General features: G+C 50.4%; 2 protein-coding genes across 7 annotated transcripts in view; both read right to left on the bottom strand.

Annotated features, from left to right (window-relative positions):
* Window positions 1-3941, bottom strand: part of DGKD (diacylglycerol kinase delta) — a 105611-nt gene extending 101670 nt beyond the window's left edge. For 5 of the 6 annotated variants that reach the window (XM_059054381.2, XM_059054383.2, XM_059054382.2 and 2 more), the window contains exon 1: window positions 3767-3941. In XM_059054381.2, coding sequence (XP_058910364.1) covers window positions 3767-3922 — 156 coding nt within the window. In that variant the 5' untranslated portion in view covers window positions 3923-3941. The remainder of the gene's footprint in view (window positions 1-3766) is intronic. The other variant, XM_067027192.1, reaches the window with a different exon arrangement.
* Window positions 3942-11332: 7391 nt separating this feature from the next.
* Window positions 11333-18280, bottom strand: part of SAG (S-antigen visual arrestin) — a 29306-nt gene continuing 22358 nt past the window's right edge. Inside the window, exons 12-15 of the mRNA XM_059054393.2 lie at window positions 17439-17462; window positions 15566-15621; window positions 12558-12573; window positions 11333-11557 (exon numbers count right to left, since the gene is read on the bottom strand). Coding sequence (XP_058910376.1) covers window positions 11449-11557; window positions 12558-12573; window positions 15566-15621; window positions 17439-17462 — 205 coding nt within the window. The 3' untranslated portion in view covers window positions 11333-11448. The remainder of the gene's footprint in view (window positions 11558-12557; window positions 12574-15565; window positions 15622-17438; window positions 17463-18280) is intronic.

Below are 18280 nucleotides of genomic sequence, written 5' to 3'. Positions count from 1 at the left end.
CTGCGCCACCAGGGAAGTCCCATGGGTTTCCTTTTGGGGTGATGACAATGTTCTAAAACTGACTGTGGTGATGATTACACAACCGTGAATATACTAAAAACCACTGAACTGTACACTTTAAATGAGTGAGCTATATGGTATGTGAATTTTACCTTAGTAAAGCTGTTTTTTAAGTATTTTACAACTTAAACATTTTACTTAATTTCTACTAGTCTTCATTTCACAATGGAAAAAATACTTTGTTTAAATTTGAAATTAAGAATATAAGCTCTTTAATGCACAAAGTCAAAAAAAATGTTAACTTTTAAAAAACTTTTAAATAAATTAAGCTCCATCTTAACTGACAAGGCTTCACAGAATCACACTGTTCTCTACTCAGATTTCAAAATACCTTATAATGTGTTCATAAGCTAACTTACCAGTGTATTAGTTCCATTTTCTTTTTTCCACACTAGCTATGTGGTCCTATAAAATCACTACTGTGTACTATGGTAAGGAAATGAAATGAAGTAGTGTGTTTGCTGGGGACAGTTGGAACATATGAAAATATTAGACGTACATGAAATGCTAAACTAATAAACGACCATCTCAAATCTATACACATCAAATTTTCAAAGATTTTCCCCACCAAAGACTTGGGGAAAAGTTTTAAAAGAACCGCACGAATAAAGATTTTTTTGGCTCTTGGTAAGCCTTCTCTTTACACATGTCCTTATGGTCTTGTTTCTCAAAGTCTGGTCCATGACCAGCAGCAGTAGCATCTCCTGGCAGGTGATAAATGCAGAACCTCTAGCCCCACTCCAGACCCACTCAACCAGAATCTGCATTTTAACAAGCTCCCGAGGGGACGTGTCTGCACATGAAAATTCGAGAGCACTGTCATAAGATACTTCCTTTTCTTTTTCCATTAAGACAGCTCTAGCTTGCACTGGCCTAATGTTTCAAAAACTTGACATACATACAGCTCTGGTCCTGGGCCAGCCTGTCCTCAGTTCCATCCCTCACTCTTCTGCTCTACTCCAGATTGCAGATGGGCTGATCCCTGCAGGCTGGGTTTCCCAAGCAGGAGGGGGCATGGGGTGAGTCTTCAGGAGCAGCTGTGTCCTTCCAAGCCTAGTCCCCGCGTTCCAGCCTCTGGCGAGTCGTAGTTGCTCCTGCTATGCTGCCTCCTGGCTTGTCCTCCAGCTTCGGGGTGGCAGTGGCTTCCTGTTTGCTGCCTCACCGCAGGGCTACCTCACTGCCCTCTGTTTGCATTCTCAATTCTTCAGCACCTGTGCGACCACTCCCCATTGAACTCCCTCTGTTTTAAATACTTAAAGTGGGTCATTCCTTTTTGGACTCAGAATGATACCCCATACCATTCTGGATATTTCCCCTGTGCACCACATATACCAGAGGAATTTTCTGAATGGCTTATCTGCTTTATTTTTTTTTTTTTCCTTCGGTATGCGGGCCTCTCACTGTTGTGGCCTCTCCCGTTGCGGAGCACAGGCTCCAAACGCGCAGGCCTAGCGGCCATGGCTCACGGGCTTAGTTGCTCCGCGGCATGTGGGAATCTTCCCAGACCAGGGCACGAACCCGTGTCCCCTGCATCGGCAGGCGGATTCTCAACCACTGCGCCACCAGGGAAGCCCGGCTTATCTGCTTTAAAAGGGGGAGTGGGAAAGGGAGGTTGGGAGCTACCACACACACAGTAAACCTCACATTCCATCAATCTCTAACAACCCAAAAGAAAACTCAACCTTAAGCTATTTGTACAGCAGATGTGACTGTATTCAGAAACTCAAGTCCTCGTGGTGTATTTTTAACACTCTACCCATCACTCCTCCTCAGCCAGAACAGCTGGTATAACAGCTATTGTTTTAAGAGGGGAAAAAAAAGCCTCCTTAAGAACAGAATTCTGGACAAACACTGGAATCTCTGAGAGATCAAATCTTAATAACAGTTGTAAATCACATGATCCACCCCATACTGGGCACACACCATGCTTGAGGACCAATCAACAGGTGAGAACAACTCCTATTAGTACCATTTAGGGCTACTTGGAGATCTTTCTAAAAGCACCTCTGACCCATCACTCTTAGGCTCTGAATAATCCTTAGTGGCTCCCTCTTGCCCAAGGCCACAAACCCAACTCCAGGGCTATCCTTTCAAAATCCAGCCTGAACTACCTTTCCAGCCTCTTCCTCATTCCTGTCAAATCTGACCCACTCACCTTCTGACCATTCCCAGGTGTGCCTAAACCTGTAGATACAACATTCAACTAGGTAGAAAGTCCTTCTTTCCTTACTTAGCCTGACAAACTCTTTCCCACAAGATCCTGCCTCCCAGGGTAGCTGGATTCTCAGTCCTCTAAGCTTCCACAGCACTTAACTACATCATACTGTCACATGGACAGATGTCCATCTCCTACAGGCTGGGAACCCCGAAATGGAGAAACTGCCTTCCATCTTGGGATACTGACCATAGCTCAGATCCAGATCCAAGTTACTACCAGTGACACCCTGGGCAAGCCACTTACCCTCTCAACCTCCAATTCCATAAGAAGGGAATGACAGACAACACCCAACACGGCGGGTTATCACCAATGCTAATGAGTTAACCCATGTAAAGTTCTGTAAAGTTAACCCAAGAAAAGTGCCTGGCACATAGTAAGCACTGGAGAATTGCTAGCGTTAAAATTATTACTATTACTGTTATACCTGGAACAAAGGAGGTGTTCAATACCTATGTGCTGAATAACTGGAGCACTTCACAATAAAACTGTAACATTAGGACAAAAGATTACCCCACCCCAAGTATCAGAGGCTGACATAAGATTAAGAAATGGCTCCCACGGTAAAAGTACCAGCTGAACTCACTGGCCCTGGAGCAAAAGCGCACTGCAGCGGGATGAGATAGTCTGTGCCAGCTGGATCTGCCCAGGCTGCCCACAGACCCAGTCTGCCCTCAGCCACCTGTCCAACCACCTGCCTGAGGAAGCCGTGTGCTAACACAGAGGGCTCACCTGCAGCAAAACCCAAAAGCAGTTTGCAACAGAAACCGCAATGGGAAAACAAAGGGTGCAACTTTACTCCTGCAGAAAGGAAATGCGTCTTTCTGCAGCTAATACTTCGCGTCTGGAGTTCTCCACCGAGAGTGAGATGCCAAGCGGGTGCGCAGCCAGGGACGGCCCCCTCTCCCCGCTTTCCCGAGGAGAGAGAGAGAGACGGTCACGGGACGCGCATCCCTGCCCTTTCTCGCACGAAAATCCACGCGAGGGGAGGGAAGGGAAGAGCCCCACAGCTGGGTCCAATCGGACTTCTCAGGGGCCACAGGTGAGTGCAGAGCACCCAGCGGGAAAGAGCCCGATCCGTCCTCAGAAATGTGCAGAACCCGGGTCGGGGAGCGCTCGCCGGCCGGACGCAGCCAGGAGTCCCCATTTCTGGTGCGCTCGCCCCCCAGCCTGCAGGCCTGTCCCTCCCGGTCCTCGCGGCGCGGGGCTTCTTCGCGGCCCGCCCCGCCAAGCGCCCCGCCCGCCCGGCCCCGCGCGGCGCCCACCTGCTCCCCGGCCCGGGGTCCCCGCCGCCGCCCCGCCGGGGGGCGCGCTCAGCCCCGGGCGCCTGGTCCGTTACCCCGCGGAGCGCGCTCCGTCCGGGCAGCGGCGCCCGGCGGGACCCTAGGCCGGGCCGGGCCGGGCCTGGGCGGCTGCTCGGGCCGAACTGCGGGCCTCACGGGGCTGCCGCGGCGTGAGGGGCGCGCGCCCGGGCCGCTGCCGCGGGCTCACCTTCTGGCGGATCTGGCCCGACGTGGACACCTTGCGGATGAGCTTCTGCGGGGAGCCGGGCTCCGCCTCGGGCTCGCTGTCTGACGACTCCTCAGGCGGCGGCGGCGGAGGCGGCTGCGGCGGACCCGGCGGAGGGGCACCCGCCGCCGCCGCCATGCTGCCGGGCCAGCGCGCGCACAGCGGGCGGGGGCGGGGCCGGGGCCGGGGCCGGGGCCGGGGCCGGGGCCTAGGCGGGCGGGGGGGCGGGGCCTGGAGGGGCGGGGCCGGGACCTTGGTCTCCAGCTCCGCCCCTCCGCGCCCCCTGCCGGCCGCGCGCGCGCGCAGCCGGAGGTGGCGCCCCTGCCGGGCGTCTCTTCGCCCCCACCGGTGGTGTCAGAACCACAGGTTTTAGCATCTGTTTCTTTTCTTCCTGGGACACACTTTGTGTGGTTTTTTTAATTTCTGTGTTCACTCTTTTTCATCTTTAATGTTCCCTTTCAGGAATGTAAGTGACCTCCAGGCGTCCCGGGACTGTCTTTCTTGCCCTGCATCGTGTCTCCAGCATCTAAAGCAGCGTCTGGCATTTAGTAGTTAGTTGCACGACAAACAGTTCGAGAAGTGGGTGAATGCATGCATGAATGCAGGAAAGAAAGTACTTGGACAGGCCTCTGGGATGCCGGAACAGGGATACACAGTTCCATCCGAGAAGGCTTCCTGGAGAAAAAGATAAAGTGAGACGGAAAATGTGAGCAGGAGTTATCCCTAACCGGGGACCCCTGTTCCAGGCCAAGAGATGAGATTGTGCAAAGACCTGTAGGCAAGAAAGAACACATCTCTGTAAAAAAGGGAAACTGTAGCCTAAAGGAAGGAAAATACTTGAAGAGATGAGCGTGGGGGCAGGCAGGTCAGACTGGGCCTTTGTAAACCCGATAAAGGGGTTGGTCTTTTAGGCTGAGTCCTTAAGGCAACGGGAAGCCCTTGAGCCATCTTAACCCTGGGCGGGGCTAAATCACAAAGCTGAGGACTGTGATCCAGGCTTTGAAGCAATCGGGGCAGGTGGCTACCCTGGATTACTGGGAGGGGCTGGGAAGACAGAGAAGTGGACTTAGGAGGGTAGCTGGAGGAGAGGCAGGGGCAATTTGGTATAAGCCCCTCCTTCCCAGCTAAGACAGCTGGAGGAGTGGGAGTGAAGTTGGAGGTGAGATCAGCTGAGTTTTTGCTGCCCTATGGGACATATGCAGGTGGAGAAGTGTTTGGTGCCACCTGAGAAGGGCAAATCCTCTTTAAAGACCCTATCTCCAAATACAGCCACATTCTGATGTACTAAGGGGCTGCACAATTTTCTCCTTGCCCTTCCAAAGGGCTGCTCCTAGAGACACGGTGGCTCCTGTCCTGCCTGCGGGTCAGCACGCTCTGGCCCCCACTGCACTGGGCAATGCTTTCCAGAGGCAAAATAAGTGAGACCCCCGCAGGGGCCACAGAGGAGCATCTGGCATGGGGACATCATGGCCAGGGGAAAGCATTCACCGCCAGGACAGAGCATGTCAGGGCCTAATGCAGGAACACTCTGGGACTCGCTGGGGACCCCTGGTGAACCCAGCTGTGCTGCCCAGTGTTGCAGCCACTAGCCACATGTGGCTACTTCAATTTCAAGTTCAATTAATTAAAATTAAATTTTCAGTTCCTCGGTCACACTAGCCACATTTCAGCTGCATGTGGTTTAGCAGCTACCACACGGGACAGCACAAATATAGAACATTTCCATCGTCACAGGAAGCTCCGCAATGCAGGACAGTGATGGCTCCCGTATACTGCCCACCGGCCACACACCAGACACTTGACCAGTGACTCTAGTCCACACACATGTCCCCCAGAGGAAGCTTGATGGTCTCATTCTAGAGATGAACACCTGACGTTGAGATACGTCTCCCAAGGAATGCTTGAGAGGCAGAATTTGAACTTGGACTATGTGATTCCCAAGTCCTTGACCCTTCAGGGCTAGGCTTCCCAGGAAGCTGAGGCTCGAAGGAGCTCATAGGAAGAAAGAGGAGAGAAGGGTCTTGTTATGGGCTGACTTGTGTCCCCCCTCCCAACATTCATACATTGAAGTCCTAATCCTCTAGTACCTCAGAACGTGGCCGTATTTGGAGATAGGTGGGTAATCAAGTTAAGGAGGTAATCAAGTTAAAATGAGGTAATTTTAAGGAGGTAATCAAGTTAAAATGAGGCCATTAGGATGGGCCCTAATCCAATACAACTGGTGTCCTTACATCAATAAGAAGACATTTGGACGCAGACAGGCTCCAAGGGAAAACCATGCGAAGACACACAGAGAAGTCATCTGCAAGAAAAGGATAGAGGCCTCAGAAGAATCTGACCCTGCCGACGCCTTGATCTCAGACTTCTGGTCTCCAGAATTGTGAGAAAATAAATTTCTGTTGTTTAGGCCCCCAGGTCTGTGGTACTTTGTTATGATAGCAAGGGCACAGAGGGGACGGTGTCCTGCATCTCCACGGAGATTGGTGATTTTTGTATCAATTAATTACAACGTCGTGTGATACGTAAGTGCAAAAATCTAAGGGTGTTATAGGGGGAGGGACGGTACAGCAGGAGAAAGAGTTATAACTCTGCCGGAGGTGTCAGGGGAGCCTCTCCAGAGGACGGGTGACTCCAGCCTGGTTTGGAGATTTGAACTGAAAGGCGAGGAGATGGAGGGGATTTTCCAGGAAAACACAAAAAGGCAGGAGACTGCTAGGCAAGTCGGGAGCATGACAAGGGATTTGGATTTGCTGATGAGCCACTGGTCAGGTTGTGGGGAGTCTGGAAGGTGAGCTGCACCAGGACTCAAAGCAGCCTCTGTTTGGCTCAGGAGCAAGGACGTTATCCTCTGGGCACCAGAGTCACTGAAGGGTTTTTGAAAAGCAGAGGAGGGTTCTATCCCTGGTCGGGGAACTAGATTCTGCATGCATGCCGCAAGAGTTCTCATGCCTCAACTAAGAGTCCACATGCCACAACTAAAGATCCCATGTGCCACACCTAAGACCTGGTGCAGCCAAAATAAATAAATAAATAAATATTTAAGAATAAATAAATAAAGTGGCTTACCAATCCAGGCAGTGCTGATTTGGGCCAGAAGTGAGGAGGTAGTTGTGGAGGTGGAGAGAGGAGGTGACAGACAGAAGACATAGTAGAGGGAAGAAGGGGGACCAGCCACTCCTACTCAGGAGATGAGGGAGCAGGGCAAGTCGGAATGCCTCCCAGACGTGGCGCTTTCCGGGGGAAGAACGCCCCACTGAGCACAGCAGGCCTAGAGGAGGAGATGAACTTGGCTCAGAGCAAACTGATCTTGAGGTGCCTGGGTGTGCTGTTGCCTATACCCGTTAGATGCTCAGGGGATACCAGGGTTCCAGAATCCATCATTTTTTAAAGGTGAAAAGCCAAGGGTGTGAGTGTGAACGCAAGGGAGAGTTGGGAGGTAGAGATGGTGGCTGAATAGGAGTCGATTTGCAATTATGAAAAAGTACAAGAAATTGTCACAGCCAAGAGGAGCCTCAGGAAATGTGATGACTAAATGTCATGTGGGATCTTGGAACAGAAAAAGAACATTAGGTAAAAACTAAGGAAATCTGAATAAAGAATGGGCTTTAGTTTAATAATAATATGTAAATATTGATTCATTCAGTGTGGCAAATGCACCATCCTAATGTAAGATGTCAATAATTTAGAGGAAACTGGGTATGGGGGAACTCACTGCACTTTCTTTGCAACTTTTCTGTAAATCTGAAACTATTTGCAAATAAAAAGTATATTTTTAAAAAGAGTATTAGGCTTAGTAAGAATTATGTTCTTAAATCAAAGGAACATAACTGCCATATTTTCTCTGATGAGCAAAGAAGCCTTTGTGTTCTCTGGTGGCTGCAGAGTGCTGTTCCCTTGGAGACCACCCCCAAGGTGGCGCGCCTGTAAGAGCACATTCACCCGTACCTCCTTATGCAATGAGTCACACTCTGAATCATCTCTAACAATATGCTGCTCCCCGAGTTTACCCCACCATAAGGGCATATCAAGGTGGCAGTAATAACACACTTCACATCCAAGCTAATCTTTCTTCTCGACCTGTCAATGTAGACGTGCACCTCCTGTCAAAAAGAACCGCTTCACGTTAGCATAGACAAAGGATGCACTTGAAAACATGGGAATTATCTTATTTTACCCTGAATTGCGGTTATGATTGACATCTGGAGCAGGACATTGCTTTACTGTGTGCAACATGTAGTTGCCCTGGCCCCCAGGACCTGTGTCAACCAAATACCACCCCCACACATTTCCAAGTGCACCCAGCTTCCGCCCCCTCCCTGCCCACCCCCCAAGCATAAGTAAACTAAACCCTTAGGGTTGTGATATTAGACTGGGAGGCAAGCAGTGAAAAATGTTAAAGGAATAGGAAAACAGACACTCTAAAAAGAAGTTATCTACACGTGATAAAATTGTAGAGAACTAAATACACACACACGAATACAAGTAAAAAGGGGGGAATCTGGAAAAGATGGGTGGATTACAACTACATGTGAATCTATAATTATCTCAATAATATTTTCAACTTAAAAACAAACTTAAGGGCTTCCCTGGTGGCGCAGTGGTTGAGAGTCCGCCTGCCGATGCAGGGGACACGGGTTCGTGCCCCGGTCCGGGAAAATCCCACATGCCGCGGAGCGGCTAGGCCTGTGAGCCATGGCCGCTGAGCCTGCGCGTCCGGAGCTTGTGCCCCGCAACGGGAGAGGCCACAACAGTGAGACGCCCGCGTACCGCAAAAAAAACAAAAACAAAAACAAACTTTAAGGGCAGCCATTGTTGAATCATAAATGCTCCGACCCCCCCCACACCCAAACTCTCATATACACATTCAGCATCAAAAGGTGAGCAAAGGGAATTCCCTGGCGGCCCAGTGGTTAGGACTCCGAGCTTCCACTGCAGGGGGCACGGGTTCAATCCCTGCTCAGGGAACCAAGATCCCGCATGCCACACGGTGTAGCCAAAAAAAAAAAAAAAAAAAAAAAAAAAAATGGTGAGCAAAGTTCTGGTTGTTATAGACGCAGGGAAACCAGAGTTTAAGTCTTGACTCCAACTCTCACTAGCTGTGTGATCTTGGGTAAGGTACATAACCTCTCTGAACTGCAGTTTCCTCATCTAACAAATGGGAAGCATGGTTGGAATGATTAGATGTAACAGGTGAAGTGCCTAGCACAAGGCAGGTGCCCAATAAGTAGCAGGGCCCCCTACTTCTCCTTTGGTTGCAGGTTGCAGAACTTTGCCCCAAGTTCTCAGCTGCCGCTTTCTCCGTGCAGCACCCGCAGCTCCTCTGCACCCTGTTTCTCCCACTGCACCTACCTAGAAAACCCTGGGCTGCACATCCAACCTGCACACGGGACATCCTGCCTTCCGACGCCAGAGCCGACACAACGCCTCTAGTGCCCAGGCCCCGCCAAGGCAAGGTTGCATGTCCCGTTCGGGGCAGCGGCTGCTCACTTCCTGCTCCCACCCTCACGCCCTTGTAGGGGCGGCCAGCTGCAGATCGTAAACTAGCCGGCACACGAAAGTCAGGCGTTTTGGTACCAGAATAACCTGGGGGGCCAGGGCTGTCCTGACCTCTGTTCTCCAGGGACTGGCCTTCCAGCTCTTCTCTCTGGCTCTCACACCCACACAAAGGTCCAACCTATTGCTGCCCACCCTGACTTAGGACATCCTGGGGTCAAGCAATGCAGGAACCAACCGGCTGATCCTCTCGCCAGGCCCTGCCAGGCAGACTCCCCAGTCCCTGGCTTGCCCGGCATCTCGGGCAGGAGCCAACCACGGCCAACCTGTGGGCTTGTGGGGTAGGAGGGCAGCAGACAGGCTCAGATTCCCAGAGGAGCATGCCGCCCTCCCTGAGTATCCTGAGAGAGGGCTGTGGCTGGAATGGAAGCCTGCCGATGGGGAAATCATGTCTGACCCTGCAAACCCACGGCTTTCTGCCTGTATTTTCTTCTTAATTTTTTTTGGCCGCACCACGCAGCACGCGGGATCTCAGTTCCCTGACCAGCGATCGAACCCATGCCCCCTGCAGTGGAAGTGCAGAGTCTTAACCACCGGACGGCCAGGGAAGTCCCATGCCTGTATTGTTATTCTTAGCATTCCTCCTCCAGAAATGAATCCTCATCCCTGTCAATATCAGAATGCCTCATATCCAACACTCGAGTTCAAACCTTGCTTTGTGTGTATGGGATCCTGTCCAAGGTTCCCAAGTGGAGCCTCTGGTCGAAATCCCAGTCCCCAGGACACAAACCAGCCTGGAATCCTGCTGAACAAACCCAGATGTGGGAGCCTTCATATGCATGGAACCCACACTGTGTCTGGCCCTCCACCACTGCTCTTAGTCCTGGAGACCTGACCCCGAGTGTCCAGCCCACACACGCCCCCTCCCATTCACCCTCGTACCTCCTGTGAGCAGGTTAAACTGTGCAAAACTCTCCAACCCCCTTTCATCCTATTCCCTCGAGACATGGACCAGAGCCTACACATCCCCGAAGCCCCTCCGTGGCCACCAAGAGAGCCGTTCAGCCTCTCTGCCATCATTAGCAGGCCCCAAGGCCGGGGTACCACGGGCCAAGAAGGGGATTCTGCGAAGGACAGGGCCCTGGCATCACCTCCGTTACGTCTCCTCCTTCTTCAGCTCCACTTTCCTCCCGGACCTGAGCAACCTTTCCCCCACCCCTTCTATGCCCAATCTCAATGAAGACAGTCTAAACTAGAAGCCTGTCTGACTCACAGTGAACCCCCTCTTCTGGGACAACCCATTCCCAGGGCTGGGCTCTGCCATCGTTGGCTCCAGGGCAGTGATCCCCTGACCGATGCTGGGCCAGATTCTCCTGCCCAGAAATGGCACACTGGAACCAGAGGCTCGGAGAGGTAGGAGCATTCGGTTCTGAGTCACCACCAGCCGGATGGCCGCCCCGGAGGGCAGGACCCTGACCTCCGAGGCTGGGACCCTGGGCCTTCTCTGATTTCCACCCAGCTCAGGTGTGGCAACTGGAGAGTCTTCCTTTAGGTCGGTTCTCGGAGCCACTCTGGGGTCCTTCCAGTGCATTCCTTTTTTTCCCCTTTAAACCAGCCAACTCGCATTTCGTTGTTTGCATTCAGTGGAAACAACCAACAGCCCAGAGGTCAAACAGGACTTGGACCCAAAAGTTAAATCAGAGATGAAGAGTGTTTTTACCCACATTTGTCCATTGCCCTGTTTCTCTTGGGAGGCTCTTTGGGTGCCCTGGAGCTAGGATTAGTCAGGTCATTAGACACACTGCTCCCCCTCCAAGTTTCCAGGGAAACAGCTTACCCCAGGGGTCCTGGAGAAAGCCCTGGACGCACCAGGCCCCTTCGGGTGAGCGCATGGCTTTCAGGATGCCTTCTCGCCTTGATGGGTCTCCTTTCTAGATGCTGCCCTCCCCCCTGCCCAGACTCAGGGGCCCTCAAGGCTGCAGCCTGTGTGCTGTTGACGTCACTCAGCTTCCCCAACAAGTCAGCCTGACTCACACCCAGGACAGAAGAGACAAACTTTATTTCTATGAAGAAGACCCGCACTTTGGTATTTAGCAAACTAAAGGGCTAACTGTGGGGCGCTGCTACCGTGCTGCTAACGACCCCATTTCCCGCGTCCTGAGCCGGCCTCTTCACTCATCCACGGCCACCTCCTGGTCTGTCTTCTCTTCCTTAACTTCTCTTCCATCTTTCAGATTTTGGCGAGCAAACTCCTCAAAAACAAAATTTTCATCCTGAAAACTAAAATAAAACAAAGAACACTTTGATCGTGGCATGTTCTTTGAAGCTTTCAATGAGATCTTGAGGAAAACAAGATCCTTGATCTCCCTTTTGCAACACAGGAACCGATCAAGATTTTCCTACGTGATGGAACACGGGACAATGCCGTTCTCCTCATAGTTTTTCAAGTAAAATCTCTTGAACAAACAAAAATCAGAGAAAATGAAGGAACCCACAGAGCAGACATACATGCCCGGAATAACTGCGTGTGTGTATGTGTATGTGTGCGCGTGTATGCATGTGTGTGTGCGTGTGTGCATGTCCTGGTCCTAGGGAGCAAAAGGAAAGTCAGGCCCTGCGCCGGTATTGAGAGCACGGGGCGTGTATGCAAAGACCCAAAAAGGGGTTTGCGCTTGTCTTGTGCAGATCTCAGCCTATCAATAACCACTGCTGTGGCTGGACTGGCCCTTGTGGTTCCTGTTATGACTGCAAGATGCCCTTCAGTAATAACCATCTGGAAACTTTTAGAAAATCAAGGTTTATTACTTACAGGACCTGGACATTACACAGCATATACCTGGGGCCACACAGCGAGGTTGTGGGTAGAGAGGGAGAGCACACCGCACAGGCCTGGCGTTCTGCCTTCACTGGGGTTGGAGGTGGGGGCCTAGGGTTTCGAGGGCTCACTCTTTATTGGTGAATTTAAAACAGAAGAGCGGGAATTTAAAGCGCAGAAAGAAAAAACAAGTGGCTCAAATAATCTGCTGTTGAAATCAACCAAACTCTCTAAACAAAGGGGAGGGAGAGCCGGCCTGGCTCTGATCGAGGCGGTGGCTGGCAATGTGTTTATTCAAGAGAGCCATCGCTGCAGTGGATGCCTCTTTGAAGCGGATGTGTTGGCAGTCAAAGCTTAAGTCAGGCACTTGCATTACAAAAAAAGCAAAAACAAAAACTGTGAGGGGTCACGTTGGGGCTGTGGAGGACGAGGTCACAGAACGGGATAACGCCAAGCAGTGCTCACCTTTTCTTGGTCTTATCTGTGAGCATGGAAGAAAGGAGAAAGAGATCTATTAGCATAAATCCTGTCTACCGGAAATCTTCTTCCTTTGTTAGGTCACTTTATAGGTGGAGGAATTAAAGGCCTAGATATACGCATTTCATGAGAATGGCGTGTAATTCCTGCTTTTTGGCCATTTCCCGCTCACTCGGAGGGCCTTTCTCCCTGCATTTTTAACCATCGCTCCCTCTAAAAGTTGCCACCACAACCCTCACCTCCCCAGACGGAATCAGCCACAACCTCGCCTCTATGACCCTTCCCCTGATTAGCCTCAGCTCCTCTGATGTTGTGCTTCTCCTTTCTAAGCCTTTCCCCCTATGTGCCTTTTGGACCCTGTCCAGATCAGAGTCCCCAGGAGCTGTTACGACCCACACTCCAGGCCGACTTCCGCGGTCCTCCGGCTCTCTAGGGGTGAGTCCTGGGACTTGACATTGAACCAGTACTCCAGCGGCTGGGGGGAGGGGGTGACTAAAGCTTGAGAACCACTCCCTGGCCCCTCAGGGAGTTTGATTTCTCTCTTAACACATCGATCTTGGGGTGGGGGGCGGGTATGGGGAGTGGGTTAGATTTTCACATATATTTTGCAGACCCAGGGTTATTGCTAGTTCTTTGTGAAGTATTCTGTTTTTTGTTTTTGTTTTTTTAAATTATTTTTTCTTATTTATTTATTTGGCAGCGTTGGGTCTTTGTTGCGGAGCATGGGCTCTAGAGCGCAGGCTCAGTAGTTGTAGCGCACGGGCTTTGTTGCTCCGCGGCATGTGGGATCTTCCCGGACCAGGGATCAAACCCGTGTCCCCTGCACTGGCAGGCGGATTGCTAACCACTGTGCCACCAGGGAAGCCCCTTGTTTTTGTTTTTAGCTTTCTGCTGCCCACCTAGTAAAGTCCTAGTGTAATCGCCTCACCACCCACCATGGTGAGCCAGGAAGAGCTAAGTTAGGCTACACAGCTCCAGAGGGTTTGGGGGAGCTTGTGGTGGGGCTGAGCCACTGCCCTTATCTCTTGTGCCTGTCTGGAAGGCAGTACCAGGAGGGAAGTGTCTGTGTGGGCTGCTAACCACAGGGGACCTACAGAGAGGCTGACTCATCAAAATGACCCTGGGCAAGAACCATCCTGGACGCCCCCCCCCCAACCCTTGTACGTAATAAGTTCTGGTAGCATTTCTCCAGAACTTATTGCATACAAATTACTTGGCCCCTGGTCCTGGCAGGGCTTCTTAACTCCAACTTATGCTTTTTCTGCTTAGCATCTACCTGTCTCAACTCGGGGCACCAGGGACCAGGCAGGTAAGATGTGAGCATGCATCTGTGAATGAAACTTGGGACTCATAAACCTCTGGAAATCAAAATTTCCAGGCCACGGGGTGATTTGTCCTTTCTCCCCGAAATCTCACAGTGTAAAAGATCATTGGTTTAGCCTTGATGTTATGATATGTTCAGTGTGAGGGCCATAATGACTGGAACATGAAAATGTCATACCCAGAAAAGGAATAACTCCACTTCCCCCAAGTGAAGTCAGAAAGTCTGTTCACGGGGCCAGAAAATGATCTGACACAAACTATGACATCTCCTCTGGTCATAGTTTTAAAACAGCCTTTCAGAATGTCCTTGAAAGGGAGCAGAATGTGTCTCAATCTCACGTAGTTAAAAATAGCATTTTAATGATACAAGCATAAATGAATCTTAAAAAATATGGTTAGACTGTATTTTTCCCCCAAGGGAAGTTTTTGGCAAACTTCCAAAAGTTTTGAGTATTTGAATCTAAAATATTTGGAAGAGATACTTTGAGACAAACTAGTTTTGAGACAAAGCCAAAATGGATATGGGGCTCATTCTAATGTTTAAATGCCATTTCATTATCAACACAGAAAAGCTCTTTATAAAATATAAGAAAAAAAACCCTGCTTGTTTACACCACTTTGACTTAAAATGTTCTTAGTTCCTATAACTCGGGGGGGTTCTCATCCAGACACAGGTCCATTTTTCTTTCCTGTCAACTAAGCCACCTAAGACACAGCGGAGAATTTTTCCTCAGAATTTCTGAGATTGCACCTACGTTATTTTTGCTGCTTCATTTATCCCTTTTAAAAGAGCTGTATTAAGATCTAATTCAATTATCCTACAATTTACCTATTTACATGTACAGGCCCATGGATTTTAGTTCGCTCACAGAGCTGTGCAACTATCACTTAATTTACTTTTAACATCCATACAGGAGCCAACAGATTCACAATTCAAAGGAGCCAAGGTATTAGGAACCCAGCCTGACCCTCTTTTTTAGTATTCTCTGTATTCTCATCATAACTGCCATTGTCAGAAATACTCATCATCTTTCTAAATTCCTATTAATGCTTCCAAATGAAATGCAAAAGCCTCAGGCTGTCAAATTTACTTTTCACTCAAATTTTCTTTAAATCTAAATCCAGGTCTGGGGACTTCCCTGGGGGTCCAGCGGTTAAGACTCCGCACTCCCAAAGCAGGTGGCCCGGGTTCGATCACCTGGTCAGGGAACTAGATCCCGCATGCATGCCGCAACTAAAAGACCCCACATGCTGCAGTGAAGACCAGGCGCAGCCAGATAAACGAATAATTTTTTTTTTAAGACTTCTCATCACAAGGACAAAAACACTAAAAAAAAAAAAAAGAAAAAAGAAAAAGAATCCATGTCTGTTCACAGCAAAGCTCCTGCTTTTAAATCATTCCTGATAAAACCAAACGAGACAGCCCGCATCCAAGCAGGAATGCTACGCCCTCCACACACTCACCGGAAGTGGACAAGACACCTGGCCCATGAGCTAGTAGCCGAGCACTCATTTCTGGGAGGGGGGACCCAGGCACTTGAAGGTGGCCTGGAACCTCGGCCACCTGGCCCTGCCTGTGCTCAGAGATGCGGTCAAGGAAGACTAGCAGTGAGTACGTAATAAATCTGTGAGTGGTAAAGGACTAGAGAAAGGCAAGATAACGTGAGACTGACCTGGGTTCTCAAGCTGGGGGTGCATGAGGCGGAACGGCACCTCAGTGGCCACTTCACTAGGAAAAAAAAGGATGCAGAGCGGTGAGAACACGCACACAATTGTAAATGCACAGCCAAGAGCTGGGAGCTGGGGTTGCAGAGCTTCGTGAAAGATCCCCGGGCCCCAGCTGAAAGAGGACTCAGTGAGAGTCAAAACAAAACAAACCAGAAATCAGGAAGTGGTCAAGAAGGAATTTTAAATGTATTCCCTGGAATGTGGTCTGGAAACTCCACTTGCGAGAGGCTGAGGCAGCTAGTATTTTTAGGTCCCCCTTCCTGCTGGTTATTAGTTTCAGGGACATGATATTACGGAAAGAGAAGAGGTGAAATCCTGGAAAATAAGGAGAGTTTTGAAAAATATCCTCTGCAAAAATGTAACTACTTTTTACGTGTTAAATCTGTGTAAGGCGGCACACGGTCCCTTTGCAGAGAGCAAGGTCCACCCAATTCCAGAGGCTAAAGGGCTTTGAGGCGACTTGGAATTTATATTAAAAAAGGAAGGCAACAGGGCTTCCCCGGTGGCGCAGTGGTTAAGAATCCGCCTGCCAATGCACGGGACACGGGTTCGAGCCCTGGTCTGGGAAGCACCCACATGCCACGGATCAACTAAGCCCATGCGCCACAACTACTGAGCCCGCGCGCTACAACTACTGAAGCCCACACGCCTAGAGCCGGTGCTCTGCAACAAGAGAAGCCACCGCAATGAGAAGCCCGCGCACCGCAACAAAGACCCAATGAAGCCGAAAATAAATAAGTAAATAAATAAATATTTTAAAAAGGAAGGCAAGGAGTCAGGAAGGGGTGGAAGGGAAATCTAGGCACAGGAAGAATGGAAAGGGGTGTGGGGAACAAGGGTTACTCCTTGTTTCACCCAGGACCCATCACCTCCCGCCCTGGGGTTACTGCTTCTGTCAAAGCACTTCTGCTGCTAAGGCACTCCTGGTGGACCCGAATGTGGCCGGGGTGTAGGAGAGAAGGCACAGCCTGGGCTCCATGTGAGGGGAGGTGATAAGAGTTGGTGAAGGAATATGTAAGGTCAGTGCCTGCCTCAGACTTGCCTTACCTGCTGCCTCTTTGTGCATGATTTTAATGGCTGCTGTCACTAATCACAATCGCCCAGAGGTGGAAACAACCCAAACGTCCACCAACCAAAACGTGGTCCATCCATACCATGGAGTATTTCTCGGCCATAAGAAGGAATGAAGTGCTGACACGTGCTACAACATGGACCTTGCAGACATGATGTCAAGGGAAGAAGCCAGCCACAAAAGGACAAATGTTGCCTGATTCCATTCATATAACATGTCCAGGTTAGGCAAATCTACAGAGCTAGAAAGCAGATTCGTGGTTGCCAGGGATGAGGGAGAGGGGAGAATGGCAGAGACGGCATGATAGGTAAGGGGTTTCCTTTGGGGATGGGAAACGTGTACGGGAGCTAGAGAGTGGTGACAGTGGCACAACACCGCGAATGTCCCTGATGCCACTGAACTGTACACTTTTAAAGGGGTAAAATGGTAAAATGGTAAACTTCATGTTATGTATATTTTACCCCCCAGCCCCCCACACGGGCAGCTGCGAGGTGTGTGCCAGTTTTCTGAGCGTGTGTTTACGTGTGTGTCCTCGCCCAGGTGCAGGCCCAGCTACGGCCTCAGAGGAACCTACCAACCTCACACCTATCAGCCGAGTTCTGCAGGGTGTTAGGGGCACCGTCTCCTAAGACCTCTGAGCATGACAGCCGGTAAGCCAGACTTCACTGTCGCTGCTCTGAAGCCCCCGTCTGTCCCCTTTGATATCTTGCAACCAAGCAGAGAAGGAAGATGAGGAGGTTGTTTACCTGGAGGTGAGCTCTCCCAGAAGGCTAGGAAACACAAAAGCAAACAGGGCCGTGGTGACTCTCCACGGTGGTAGCACAACCTTACTTGCCGTCATTCAGAGGCCGGACACGTGCCCGGCCTGTTCCTCCCTCCCAGCTTTCAGGATCTTCGCACCCCCTAGCAGCCGACTCAGCTATTCCTCTCTACTTGTGAGTTCATCTCTTCCTCAAGTGGGTTAGTTAAAAAGAGGAATTATGTAGGTTCAAGCCCTAATGTTCAAGAATTAACCTCGGTCCAGAATTTCTCTCTGGGCCACAGAGGTCACTGAACTACCTGCTAATCACTTACCTTGACTGCTACACTCGACCCTGTTTTAGATCCTCTCAGCGAAGATGAAAGAAAACACTATACGCTTTGAAACACACAGCTACACACACTGTGTTAACCAAATTTGCAGAATCAACCCACATTCTACTTTGTTGCCCCAACCAAAATCTGGGGAACTCTTCACCTACTGGAGCCCTACGGAATATACACATGGATTTGCTTTGATGGCTGAACTACCGAAGGCTGATCAAGGTAAAAGGCCAGAGCCTCTGGCAATGGAATTTGAAAAGGAAAATGAAAAGTCGAGTTTTTCCCTTCTGATAAGAGTTTTAAATGGAAAGAAATTGATTTCAAAAAAGATGGGAGGGCTTCCCTGGTGGCGCAGTGGTTTAGAGTCCGCCTGCCGATGCAGGGGACACGGGTTCGTGCCCCGGTCCGGGAAGATCCCATGTGCCGCAGAGCGGCTGGGCCCGTGAGCCGTGGCCGCTGAGCCTGCGCGTCCGGAGCCTGTGCTCCACAACGGGAGAGGCCACAA

The sequence above is a fragment of the Kogia breviceps genome, chromosome 2 (genome assembly GCF_026419965.1).
Source record: "Kogia breviceps isolate mKogBre1 chromosome 2, mKogBre1 haplotype 1, whole genome shotgun sequence".
Classification (NCBI taxonomy): Eukaryota; Metazoa; Chordata; class Mammalia; order Artiodactyla; family Physeteridae; genus Kogia; species Kogia breviceps.
Note: the sequence above shows the minus strand (reverse complement) of the source record. Positions and strands in the feature narration are given on the sequence as shown.